Here is a 13,834-nt window from a genome sequence, read left to right as displayed (position 1 = left end):
TATGCCTCTCGCACTTTCATTCATCATCTTTCATTCTTTTCATTCCTATCCTATTCTGTTTCTTATTGTAGGGTGGGGAGAAAACAGGGGGTGAGTGGTGAGTGGTTAGAGCGTTAGGCTCACGATCTGGAGGTCCGGGTTCGATTCCCGATGGGGACATTGTCAAAATCACTTTGTGAGACTGTCCTTTGTTTGGTAAGGACTTTTCAGGCTTGAATCACCTGATTGTCCGAAAAAGTAAGATGATTCCGTGCTTCGGAAGGCACGTTAAGCCGTTGGTCCCGGCTATTAGCCGTAAAAACACCTCCACCAACCCGCAGTGGATCAGCGTGGAGGAGTACACTCCATACCCCCTCCGGTTGATTGAGGGCAGGCCTGTACCCAGCAGTGGGACGTATATAAGCAGTATATAAGTATCCAATTGTTTTTACTACTTCTTGAGACTGGTCCAGTTTACACCAGAATCCAGATATTAAGTGGGCGACTGACCACCTAACCACCTTGTGTTTATCTATGCGAGTAGATAAAACTACTAATCTCCTTGCCAAACATTTAACCCGGCCATAGACAGGTCACAAAAGTTATGTCCTAACGAATGCCAAACAAACCCTACAAATTAGTGTTAATTTTGCACCGACAATGGCCCGTGAGAATAATACTATAAAGACAGGTAGGTGCCTACAATCTTACAATTTATTATGAACACTTTGAATAGGGTTGGCAATGCCGAAATATAATAAAAGACTGTCCAGGCTACGTTCGCTAAAAATAATATAGATGGCGTTGTCGAGTTTTAACGTGACAATTACCTATTTCCTCATTACTCGGGTAAATAATTAGTTATTCAAAAATACTATTAGCGATCGAAATCAAAGATGACCAACTCAGTATTAACGTATAATAAAGAGTAAAAGCTCACAAAATTATAATAATGTAAAAATCCTTACTTTACACCCCCGTTGCTATGCGCCATACAATCAACAATAGCTAGGCAACTGGGTTGCCAGATCTGACGCCAACAAATACAAAGGTGCTAATTCCTGCAGACGCCATCTAATTTTATTTTAAGTTATAAGTACCTGTCATTTTCTTATCCGTTGAAAAAGAAAGGGAGCGCCTTATTTCCCTGTACTGACAGCACGAACGCTCTGTAACACCAGTCAGTACTGGATGGAATTGAAGATTGAATGAAAACAAAAATCTGAATTTTGTATCACCTACTAACTGTTTTGTAACATTTTATTGTTGAAAACCTTTAGATTTGCGTTCCGTTAATAAAAACACCTCCAATGGTAATTTATATCTATGGTAAAGGTAATTAATTAAATCACTTTCTACAAATCGGGACTAGTCACTAGTCTCGTAATACCGGATGAAAGACATCCCTAATGCCGAAGCTAGTTTTTGCTCCTTACTTTGCCTGCATTAGTAGATAGTAATTATGAGAATGCTGCTTATATTGAATTTGTAAGCGAAATAATTGGCATTTAATCGCTCATTCTGATGTTTTCCATAATTGATAAAATGTGAAGTTTTATAAATAAGTAAAAAAAAGTACAATAAACATTTACATTTGTTTATTTGTAGATATTCCACTTTTGAATTTATGATTTCATTTCCTTTACCTAAGTACAGACCTACATACTTTTTGTAAGCTCTATAAAATTCATTATTATTATTTTGAATAAATTATGACACAATCATATGGCAAATCTCAATCCATATTTTTAATTTATTAATTATACAATAGAGTAAAGTAAACAAATCATTCGCTCATGTGCACCACAAAGTTAAAAAAATATCTTCTCAGTAACGCCACCTAGTTTAAATAAATTAATCTATAAACTATGTACAACTAGCGCCATCTATCTGAGCCACTGTTCAATCGGTGCGAAGTCTACGTTATAATTACTGGATCGGCCGGCAGGTGCCGCTTTACTTCTGAAGAATGATGCGACGTCACCGCTTACGCTGCCATAGGGGATTCCACCTGAAATTTATAGTCATTAATATTAAAATTGATAATGTGGAGAGCTAATTTGTTTTTGTGGTGTACTGCTATACATAATGCTTCTATGCTGTTCTGGGAGCAAATAAAAAAACATAGAAAACATTCAGCTGCTTGTCTTCCCGGGCATGTCGTAAAAAACCGACAGAGGGATTGTGTCCTCTAACATGATGGACTAATGTTATGGGCGATAGGCTGATCCCTTATCACCTAATACCATAAGGTTCATCATATCCAGCTTACGACATCGTATCAACAGTGGCTGCAAGTTGTCTTTGATTACTTGTGGCTCTGCCCACCCCATTAGGGATTACGGGCGTGAGTTTATGTATGTATGCTATACATCAACATAAACAGCCTATATATGTCCCACTGCTGGGCACAGGCCTCCCCTCAATCAACCGGAGAGGGTATGGAGCACACTCCACCACGCTGCTCCACGGCGGGTTGGTAGCGGTGTTTTACCGGCCAATAGGCGGGACCAACGGCTTAACGTGCCCTCCGAAGCACGGAATCATCTTATTTTTTAGACAATCAGGTGATTCAAGCCTATAAAGTCCTTATCAAACAAAGGATGGTCTCACAAAGTGATTTCGACAATGTTCCCACCGGGAATCGAAGCCGGACCTCCAGATCGTGAGCTTAACGCCCTAACCACTAGACCACGGAGGCTGTTGGTGAACTGCCAGTAAAGAAAAAAATATCCAACTGCTTAACACGTTCCGCCACGATAGCGGATTATCTGTCACCGTAATAGCGACGGTAAAAAATCTCCTTGGGATAATTCTAGCAGACACACACTTAACCTTTCTTAACTTAATTTGTCATTTTTAGACATAAGTAAAGCAATCTTGCATACGATAAGTGCAAGAAAAAACAGAGTATTATTAACACTTTCAAGGACAGAACGTTTAATGACGTTCCGATTCCAAGGTCATACTATCTATTATGAACCATCAATGACCCATGGTCTCTGCCCGTGAAAGGGTTAAATTAGTGTATGTCAAAAGTTTTTAAGACTTCGTATTAAAAGTGAAGGTCTGATGACAAATTAGCTTACCATAAGCTAGTCCAGGTCCTGGCAAGGGGTGTGTCTCTCCACCATCAGGTCTGGCTGCTGCCAGCGCCAGCAAGGCTCCCAGGATACAGAGGAGTAGACTTAACTGTAATTAACATAAACATAGCATAAGCTCACAACTATATCCCGATTGGGGTAGTCAGGGTTCTTCCATCGCAAGATGTACTAGGTACCCACACCTCACCGAGCTTTCTGTTAGACCAAAGTGATAGGTGGGGAGCCGTATTGCCGTCTATAAATGTCGAACCAACTATATTGGTGAAATCAGTAATTTATTTATTAGGCACATCAACAGTACAAACACACAACAATTAATAAAACTTTCTTAAGGCTAGTACTAGTGTTTGCACCAATTACAGACGTGCACAACTTATGTAATTAACATGTATGTAGAATTTGTTTAAAAAAAAATATAATAAAAAATTAACGGAATAACAAAAGGTACGAAAAGTTACAGCCAGGCAACACTACAACAAAAAAAAAAAGAAGAATAGGTACAAGAAAAAAACTTTTTTTTCTATTAAACCAGTTAAACTAACGGTCAGGACTAGGTGATTGCACAATAAGTTGTAATAAGTGTAATTAGTATGGTAATAAATAAAGAGCCAATAGCAGTAGCAGGTGTTGGTGAAAAATCCGCTAAACTGGAGTGGGAATGAGCGGGACATGTCTGTCGTATGCATCCAGAGAAGTGGGCCAAAATTGCAGCTGATTGGTCCCCACAAGGTCTTCGACGTCGAGGCAGGACGATGGAGGGACGAGCTGGACGCCTTCCGGAACACCTGGATGAACGATGGCCAAGACAGGGAGGATTGGAAAGAGAAGGGGGAGGCCTTTGCTCAGCAGTGGGACATTAATTAGGCTACAGAAAAATGAAAATAAATAAATAGCTGTTTATTTTCTCAGGCACATCCAAACTTTCTAGGATGATGTTCCACAAGGACACACCCTGGACACTCCATACAAAAATCTAGTTCTAACCACGTAACGTTTTAAAACGGCTTACGGCCAAAAACGAGAGCCAACGGGGGTTAAAGTAAATGTAGGTCGGCACTGATACTAATTGGTACATTTTTCATACTAATTTCAAAACTAAGTATTTTCTGTCAGTTTTATTTACTTATATTCGGTTACAGTGTGTCGTTGTTATTCCATTTGATCGGTTTCAGTGAAATTCCGGGACTTCCTGGTTAATAAATTAAATTTTGAATTTTTTTTTCATACAAATTGGGTCAAATTTCGTTTTTTCAAAATTCCCAAGAGTTTTTGTAGGGGCGTATCCCCATTTTATTATACCATTCGAAGGCTCTTTTTGCCCTCTTTCTGGTGACAGTGACGTTTGTAGCGCCACGAACGCTTGAACACAAAAAAAAAATGTCCGTTTCGTCCGAGAATGTTCATTCTATACGTAGTATTTTTATCTAGCCTATTCGGTCCCACTGCTGGGCGCTAAAAAGGGTGCAAAAGCCTCTTGATTTTTCCATTCCTCTCGACTTTGCGCGATCTCCGGCCAATCCCTCCGATAAGCATTGAGGTCGTCACACCATCGTTTACGCGGTCTACCTCGACTTCTATACCCGCTTTGAGGTGTCTAGTGGGTAACCACTCGTGCCCGGATGCATCCGACAAATGTGTCCGGTCCAGTCCCACTTCAGTTCGTATTACTTATTCTTTTGCCTATGGCGACGGGCAGATCACTTGTCGTAGGTCTTGTAGGGTTACCACATGCATCTTAGGACTTCTGATTACTTGTCCAAGAGACCAAGAACTGAGTTTATGTACAGTTATGAGCAATATCATGTACCCATTTTAGAAACCTGTCGCACTATCATGTTTGACATTTAATGAGGCTTACCGTTTAAATTGTCAAAAAAGTTAATGTGACATGGTTGCAAAGTGTATATATATTAGTACTCGTGACCGTAGGCATGTGTTGAAACCTCTGATAAGCAAACGAGACAATATTTGCATTTCGACCGCCGCCGTTCTCTACGCAGACTCGTCACGTGACTAGTTGCAACATAGGCTGCGCTAGAGGTCGAAGATTTGACACGTTGCATGTTGTTTATGTATAATGTTACTGTAAAAGCCTGAACTACGGTAAATTTTAAGATTCACTAACAAATGCTAAGGTTTACTAAGCGATGATGGTAAAAATCCGGAATCGATCTTCAATAATCATTAATGGGATTGCGGGCGGTCATCACGTCCTCAGCATTTACCATGGCTCGGTGGAGTAACCAAAGGGAATAAAAAGCCACTTCGAAGCAATTCATCTAAAAAAGCAATATTGCTATTTGACATTTGTTTGCATTCCGCACTTACTTTTGTATGCGTAAATCTTAAATTGTAATATTGCTTTTTGGTAAGAACTGCTTCGATGTGGCGTTTTTAACCACCCGGTGCCTGTCATGGGGTCCAGATTTACTAGTTTTTAAGATTGATCAGAGTTTGGGCTTTACATCAACTTCTAATGAGTAGGATGCTAGCACTATGTAAGTATATGGTTATTGTGAATTAGATTGCTTCGCATAATATTCTATTAGAAGCCTATTTAAATGCGTTTGTCGATAGTATGGATAATTTTGATCTATCGACATTGAATGTGTTCGATATTGAAGTAGTTTTATGCGGATGAGACGTTCGTTTTTTTGATTTTTTTTTTATACGGAATAACAACATAAATATACATAAATAAATATACACAAACACATAAAATACACATAAACTACACACACATAAACACACACTTATTTTACATAAATATTTTAAGTTAATAAATATTTTATGTAAAAATTGACCATTCAAAGTGTAACTATGTTACCTACTGAAAAAAGAAATTTTTGAATTTGAATTTGAATTATCGATACTTATCGATAGACAATAATAATAAAAAATATCCACTAATACGAGTACCTACATAACTGTTGATTAGGTATTCAGGAAATAGTTCCAAAATACCAAAGGTCAACATCCTAATATTTCTGAATTACAGATTATCATAATCATAATCAAAACCAATCATCATAATCAAATTGTTAAACTTAATTTATGTAAATGCTTTTGTAACCTTCACAGTTTTGGGAATAAAGTTATTCTATTCTATTCCATTCATTTATTTGCAAAAACACAAAGTTAAAGATCTTATTATAACATGCAAACAGGTGTGCAAATATTTATATAATTATATTATTATTAATAGACTTATCCCTATAATTAAAGAATTCGTTGACAGTATAAAAACACATATGTAATTACTGAATAGTTGACTGAATTCCGGCTCAATTCAAATCGCGGCCGCGACTGCTCATTGACTCATTAACCAGACAAGGTTAATTGAACTGGAAGCCTCAAGATCAACTTATTAAATAATAATTTATGATAATTATATTAGAGTGTTATGAATTTGGCATGCGGATATTACGTTAGCGATTAACTTAAGTAATTTATTAATGAATTGCAAATACCCTTTTTCTTTGACTCTCAAAAGTAACTCACTAAGATTAACTGGGGGCACGGAAGTGTCCGGCCAAGACGAGCAAAGCGAAGCGCACGAACAGGGCACTAACTACCTTTTCTCGAAACGTTTCGTCGATTTTTTGAACCCTCAAAGCTCAGGTTTGGATTATGTACAAAATTTTACTTATATCTAGTAAGTAAATATAGTAAAGTATATCTAAACCCTTATCTAACCTTTTTAATTCTATCAGCAACCATTAACAATCAGGTTGTCTCATGATCCGTGCTTCGGAGAGCACGTTAAGCCGTTGGTCCCGGTTATTACTTTTGATGTAAGTACGTAGTCGTTACATAAGTCATGTCAGGAGCCTATGGCGGCTCAATAATAACCCTGGCACCAGGGTTGATAGGGTTGGTAATTCACCTCACAACCCACACGATAGAAGAAGATGACATAGGCCTGTTCTAGTTCCCCTCATATGTCCCGAACTTTTGCTAGTCTTCTCCAGAACTTACGAAACGTAGTAATTTATTAAGTAAGCAAGTAATAAATGGTAAAAAAACTATTAAAACATAGATATCAATAAGAAACCGCAAACCAAATAAAACTAGAAATATAAACATCGTAATGTAACAGGTTAGAATCCTGTTTCGGACTCTAAACCGTTGAATTTGACTTTACAAATTTTGATCATGGGTACTCGTAATAAATATCACGTATTTCTCATGGCCGGCTGATGGCAATAGGCTCGCCCTTTATTGAATAGGACTTAATTACTATATGCTATACACCTCTGCCTACCCATTTGGGCGTATCCGCAATGATTGATGCTATGTTATGTTATATTGAAAGGGAGTTTGCCAAGTTGCAAACAAATACGAAAGCGACAATTACCACGGAAATCCCACGTATTTTAATCACTATCTCAATCGTTTTTTATCGTTTGTAACTTGTCTAAGGCCCCTAGGTTCCATCTCCTTAGCGTTATCCCATTTTCACAGATTCCGCTTACCTAACCTGAAGATTTGACAGGTCCGGGTATTTGCAGAAATGATTGCCTGTCTGACCTTTCAACCCGCGAAGGGAAAACCAGCCCGATACAGGTTAGGGCACACACCTCCGAAACGCATTTCACTGGATTTCATCACGGCTAAGGGCCTGGCCATAATTTCATCATTCAACTTACGCCAAGTATTAGCCTCTAGGTACAGGTTTCTTATCTGCCTTCGACCTTGACTTTAAGTCCAACATATTATGTCACTGCTCCACTAACACGTAACACAAACTTATAAGGTTGTATAAGGTCATACGTCAACAATGCGCACGAGTCTAAGGAGATAATATAGATCTAACAGCTGGTATTTGATATATTGTTGCCTTGAATGCCTTTTATAGTTACATTAATCGACTCAAGTGTGTTTTAAGTAGACTGGGAGTGTATTTAGCTAAACTATGCGCGCTTGTGCACATTAAGAGCTTTTTGTCTACAAATGAAATGGATATGTAGAAGTATTTAAGTTTTTAATGTTCGGAATGCAAAAATAAGTTTTCCTAGAATTATTCAGAACTTTCCTGGGTTTAATTGTTAAAATAATATATAATTGCCACTTCTTCTGGAAAAGGAGTTCTCTAGTGAGAATTTTACAATAGTAGCCAAATTCGACTGCTTAACGTGCCCTCCGAAGCTCCGAAGCACGGATCATCTTAATTTCGGACAATTTGGTCATCAGCCCGCAATGTCCTAACCAAACTTGCGATCAATAGAATAGAATATAAATAGTTTATTATTTATTTATTTTATTTATTTATTATACCTTTTTTTTCACGACATTACAGTGCCGAAGCGCTAATGCGCCATGAAAGTTAAATAGAGGCACACGCAGGTGCCATTAATAGGGCATTACAAAACAGAAATCACAAAAATCACAATACTTAAACTAAAACTAAATCACCTTTCACTCATCATTCATAGCCTCGCAGAACCTCAGACACTCACGACACACACTCGTCCATTCATAAAAAATCCACAAAGTGATTTTTATGATATATCCTCACCGGGGTCGAACTCGGACCTCCTCGTCGTGAGCCTAACTCTCAACCACTAGACCACATAGGCTGCTGATAGCTATGAGTATCCGACGATGGATTTAGATACATCTGTAATTTGAGACGTAGTGATAAACAGGGTAAAATCTTCATTTATTTTATCTTAAACCATGCATGTAACTTTGACCAATTCGTATTGAAGCAGCGTGGTAGAGTATGCTCCATACCTCCTTCGTTTGCCTGAGGGGAGGCCTGTGGCCTGCAGTGGGACGTTTATAAGCTATTTACTTATGTATGTAACTTTCGCAACAAGAAATAATATTTCATAGCAACATTTTGGTCTAATAGAAAGCTCGATTAGGCGCGGGAACTTAATTCATCTTTTGATGAACGTACCTCTGACTAACCCAGTTGGGATGTAGTTGTGAGCTTATATTATGGTATGTTAACATTTCGATATAGTCGGCTGAGTATAGTCTTGAAATATGTCATTATCTACCTTTCTACTCGGGGCTTTATCCTTGAAAGGATATATAGTGTTTCAACGTATTGCATTGATGCTTTTATGCAAATAGATGTAGTTAGCGAGACTTTAAGCATAATCATCTCATATTACTTATTTTTATGTTGTCGTCTTTCGAATCTGTTTCTAATACTAGGTTAAGCTTTCTGTTACTAATAAAAAAAAGAAAAAAAAAAGAAATGGATAAATGAAGGAATGGATGATGAATGGATGGTTGTTAATATGGATTAGTTTCTGAAATAAATATTTTGAATTTTGAATAATCCAGCTGAGCTGTAGATTTTTTGAATAGTTTCCAAATAGTGGGGCGTGATTTTTTTATCATCTAGATCTCTAGTATATCTATATGAGATATATCTATATGTATGTAGTATGAGATATACTAGAGATCTAGATGATTCGCGCCCTACTATTTGGAAACTACTCAAAAAATCTACAGCTCAGCTGGATTATTAAAAATTCAAAATATTTATTTCGGAAACTCATATAGATATATACTAGTTTAGTAGAATGCAACTACAATACTTACGTCAAGTAATTTTAATTTCATTTTCAAAATATTTATTTATTTATTTATTTATTTATGTAATACAAACATTATCATGACAGGCACTTAACCTAATGCGACAATGTTAGCGTACAATCTTATAAGATAACAATTGATAAGCTACTCTTTGCTTTGTTTGTCATAATTTAATTAACATTGTTCAGTATAAATATCATTTACTTATGTGAGGAGCTCGCTGGCGCAGTGGTAAACGCGCTCGGTCTGCGATTGTTGAAGTTAAGCAACTTCCGCAAAGGCCGGTCGTAGGATGGGTGACCACAAAAAAAAAGTTTTCATCTCGAGCTCCTCCGTGCTTCGGAAAGCACGTTAAGCCGTTGGTCCCGGCTGCATTAGCAGTCGTTAATAACCATCAATCCGCACTGGGCCCGCGTGATGGTTTAAGGCCCGTTCTCCCTATCCATCCATAGGGAAGGCCCGTGCCCCAGCAGTGGGGACGTTAATGGGCTGGTGATGATGATGATGATGTTTAGTCAAGTAACAATATACGAGTACCTAGTTAATTTATGAACTGTGAAAGACCTGTTGCCGTATAGGATTTTTGTTATTATTTTCTTATTTCGATGGATATACTCTGACTACCCTATTGGGATATAGTAGTGCGCTTATGTGTGTATGTAATTGATATCACGTGATTTCCAGAATTTGTGCTCGGTTAATGGCATTATCCTCGCTCCCTTTACGGAACTTAAACATAGATAGCGTTGAGTGGGTGTATTTATACCGCCTACCCCTGACATACAGGAATGACGCTATGTATTTTTATAGGTATTAAAATATCGTCAGAAAAGTATGCAACCATATTAAGTATAATTGATCTGATGCACGCATGTTTCGTGAATGAATGGGCACTTTACGAGCATTACGTCAGAGCTTTTCCTTATAAGTTCAATGGGGTTATAGTAATATAGCCGCCGTGGTGCTCAGTTGGAAGAACGCTGGGTTCTCACTCTAAGTTCGCACGTTCAAATCCTAGTACGAATAAAGCAATGATTGTCGAATGCATGTTTGGATGTGCTCAGCGTTAAAGTACATGATGAAGAAACCCACATTCCCGAAATGCGTTTCGGGGATATGTGCTTATATTCGGCTGGTTTTCCCTTCGCGGGTTGAAGGGTCATAGATTCGTATTCTCCATATAATTGTATTTTGCAGGCTTGAATCACCTGATTGTCCTAAAAATTAAGAAGGTTCCATATTTGGGAAGACACGTTAAACTGTTAGCCCCGGCTATGAGTCATAAAAATCACCTCCACCAAGCCATAATAGAGCAGCGTCACCCGGACACTTGTAAACAATGTAATTTTACACAAACACTACACATTGACATTATCTTACACGCGCATCTGTGTGTGTGACGTCTGACACCATACGAATCAAGTCTAAAATGTTCGGGGGGGAAAACTCAGATGCTGGTAGGGAGCGGAAAGTTGCCGTTCTATACGTAGTATTAAAATTCCTTATTCTATGGCAGCGTGGCGGAGTATGCTCCATACCCTCACCGTTTGAATGAAGAGATACCCCTGCCCAATAGAGGGCTCTGAGACGTGTGTAGGCTGTTTATGTTATGTGATATTCTCTATAAGTGTTAAGGTCACAGGGATCAAAACCCATACGTTATCGATCATGATATGTGACTGTTCTTGTCACTAAACTTGAACTTGTCAACAACTTTTCACTTCACTAAGGTCACTGAATAAAATCACGGTTGGTTATATCATATTCAAAACTATGTGTAGGTTTTCCTGGTACCAGTTTATGTTAAAAACACGTAGGTTATGTAAGAACTGTGAGAAACGTCTGTTTTAAATAATACACCCCAGAGACATGAGAGGGAAACAGCTGGTCTATTTGTCCCAGAAAAAGTAGCATGGAGAATGCTACATCGACATGAGCGTGGCTCTTTAGTAACGTGAAAACTTTCCTGAGGTAATCTGTAATAGACCAGTTTGAAGGAAACCATTAGTTTAGGCCCGTGCTGGACTCTAACCTGTGACCTCACAGTGAGAGTAAAGCGATCTTCCAACTGGGCTAATATACCCTCTTTAGAAAGGATACAATCCAAGGGTCGATTAGACATGACTGCATATGTCAAAGATAAGCATGGGTCCAATGGGGGCGGAAGGCGAGAGGAAACCACTGCCCTATTTTGCCCTAAAAAGTAGCTTGGAGAATGCTACACCGACAAGAGCGTGGCTCTTAAATTAGTGATGAAGCATGGATATGCATCATCATCAGCCCATTAACGTCCCCACTGCTGGGGTACGGGTCTTCGCTATGGATGGATAGGGAGATCGGGCCTTAAACCATCACGCGGGCCCAGTGCGGATTGATGGTTATTAACGACTGCTAATGCAGCCGGGACGAACAGCTTAACGTGCCTTCCGAAGCACGGAGGAGCTCGAGATGAAAACTTTATTTTTGTATTTACCCATCCTATGACCGGCCTTTGCGAAAGTTGCTTAACTTCAACAATCGCAGACCGAGCGCGTTTACCGCTGCGCCACCGAGCTCCTCCATGGATATGCTTTACCCTCTAATTCCACATAGAAGCACCTGGGTTAGGTCGATCGTTCGGTATATTTTACGATTTCTCCGTTGTGTGTTGGCTTTAAATTCAGAACAGAATCCCTAAAGGTGTTCACATGACATTTGTTCTTTTAAAACTTCCTGATGAATATTTAATTGGCGTAATTACTAGGTATAGGTACCTAGACTGGTTCCTCATAAGTCCGTTGTATTACTTTTGAAAAGCGAATTCTTACTTGTGGAAAGCGGTTATTGGTGGCTTTAAATAATTTAGTGAACTTTGCAGTTTTTAACTTACGCTTCACTCACAAACCTTTATACAATACAATACAAAAACTCTTTATTGCACTTAAAACAAACATTAAAATACACAATTATAAACAGTTAGGTAGTACAACAGGCGGCCGTATAGCTAAGGTAGCAATCACTCCCAGGCAACCTTAATGAAACAAAATATTATCCTACGTGTTTAAAAAAAGTCCCTAAGTGACTACAATGATTGGTACACTAGAAAAAATAATAACGCGGTTATTGTAGGTAATTACAATTAATACCAAAATTATTAGGAATATATTATTTTTATTCATGTATCTTAATATATTTTATCGCGTGAGGAAGTAATATAATTGTCTATTTCTTTTTTTGATGTGATTTAATGTAGTTTAGCCTCAAATGAGACTAACTACTTGGCCGGACAAATGGGGGGCGTTGAGGCACAGATTAGGTAATACATAGGCTCTCACCGTATAATTTTACAGATAGGTACGAATCAGTACTAAAACACGCAAAGCAACTTTACAGCTTAAATTAATTAATTATTATTATTAATTTTATGTTGGAATAAATATATCATTTTAAGTTAGGTTAAGAAAAAACTACTCGTTACTGTCAGGATTAGTAATTTCTGCTTACCCCGTTAGGAAATGGGCGTGAGTTTATGTATGTATGTAAGTAAAAAAAGTGAAATAACTGACCTTTCTGCACAACATGACTGTTGGTAAGCGTGACTTCGTCTGCGATTGAGTGACGCGCGCGCCCCACCGCCGCGTATATATACCATACCATTCCACCAACATAACATGAACCATCACAAACTCTTTCAATTTCAAACAGCTTCCAAAAACTATAGCAATTAATACGATAGGTGAAGAGAGGTGGATAAGTCGCCGGTCTACGTATAGTGGTTGAGAACGACCATCAAAGACTGGTTAAGCTTCAAGCTTTAAAGCCTTTGTTTCTTGAAGCTATTGTTTTTAAAATTGCCTTTACTTGTAAGCGCTTCGGTCGTAAGGAAGTAGTTAATGTTCTACTAATTTTGAAGCATGATTCGTTTTGGTTTTTTATAGGGAACTCATGAGATTTTATTGTAATGTCTTAAAAAAAATGGAATGCAAAAATATTTTAGACGAGCATGTCAGCAAATCCGACAGAAGGATTGTATCATTTTTAACATGATGGAGTAATGTTTTGGATGATAGGTTGATCCCTTGTCACCGGAAGGTTCCTCATATCTATTTTAAGACTGTTTCAAAAGTCGTTGCAAGTTATCTTTGACCACATGGCTCTGCCCACCCCATTAGGGATTACAGGCGTGAGTTTATGTATGTATGTATGTATCCATCTTA

General features: G+C 38.2%; 1 protein-coding gene across 1 annotated transcript; it reads right to left on the bottom strand.

Moving 5' to 3' along the window:
• Positions 1-1,560: 1,560 nt before the first annotated feature.
• Positions 1,561-13,297, bottom strand: LOC126366909 (uncharacterized). Its single transcript, XM_050010253.1, has 3 exons — positions 13,184-13,297; positions 3,069-3,171; positions 1,561-1,990 (listed from the first exon to the last, which is right to left on the bottom strand). Exons 1-3 carry the CDS (start codon positions 13,295-13,297, stop codon positions 1,866-1,868), a joined length of 342 nt encoding a protein of 113 aa, XP_049866210.1. The 3' UTR covers positions 1,561-1,865.
• Between the last annotated feature and the right edge of the window lie 537 nt (positions 13,298-13,834).

The sequence above is a fragment of the Pectinophora gossypiella genome, chromosome 5 (genome assembly GCF_024362695.1).
Source record: "Pectinophora gossypiella chromosome 5, ilPecGoss1.1, whole genome shotgun sequence".
NCBI classification, from domain to species: domain Eukaryota; kingdom Metazoa; phylum Arthropoda; class Insecta; order Lepidoptera; family Gelechiidae; genus Pectinophora; species Pectinophora gossypiella.
This window is presented reverse-complemented; position numbering and strand designations above follow the sequence as displayed.

What these genes read in the sequence shown, in the direction of transcription:
- LOC126366909 (XM_050010253.1), bottom strand. Translation starts at nt 13,297, where the DNA reads ATGGTTCATGTTATGTTGGTGGAATGGTATGGTATATATACGCGGCGG. An exon ending in CAGTCATGTTGTGCAGAAAG is followed by an intron (nt 3,172 to 13,183) that starts GTCAGTTATTTC and finishes TGTTAATTACAG; the next exon opens with TTAAGTCTACTCCTCTGTAT. An exon ending in AGGACCTGGACTAGCTTATG is followed by an intron (nt 1,991 to 3,068) that starts GTAAGCTAATTT and finishes TATAAATTTCAG; the next exon opens with GTGGAATCCCCTATGGCAGC.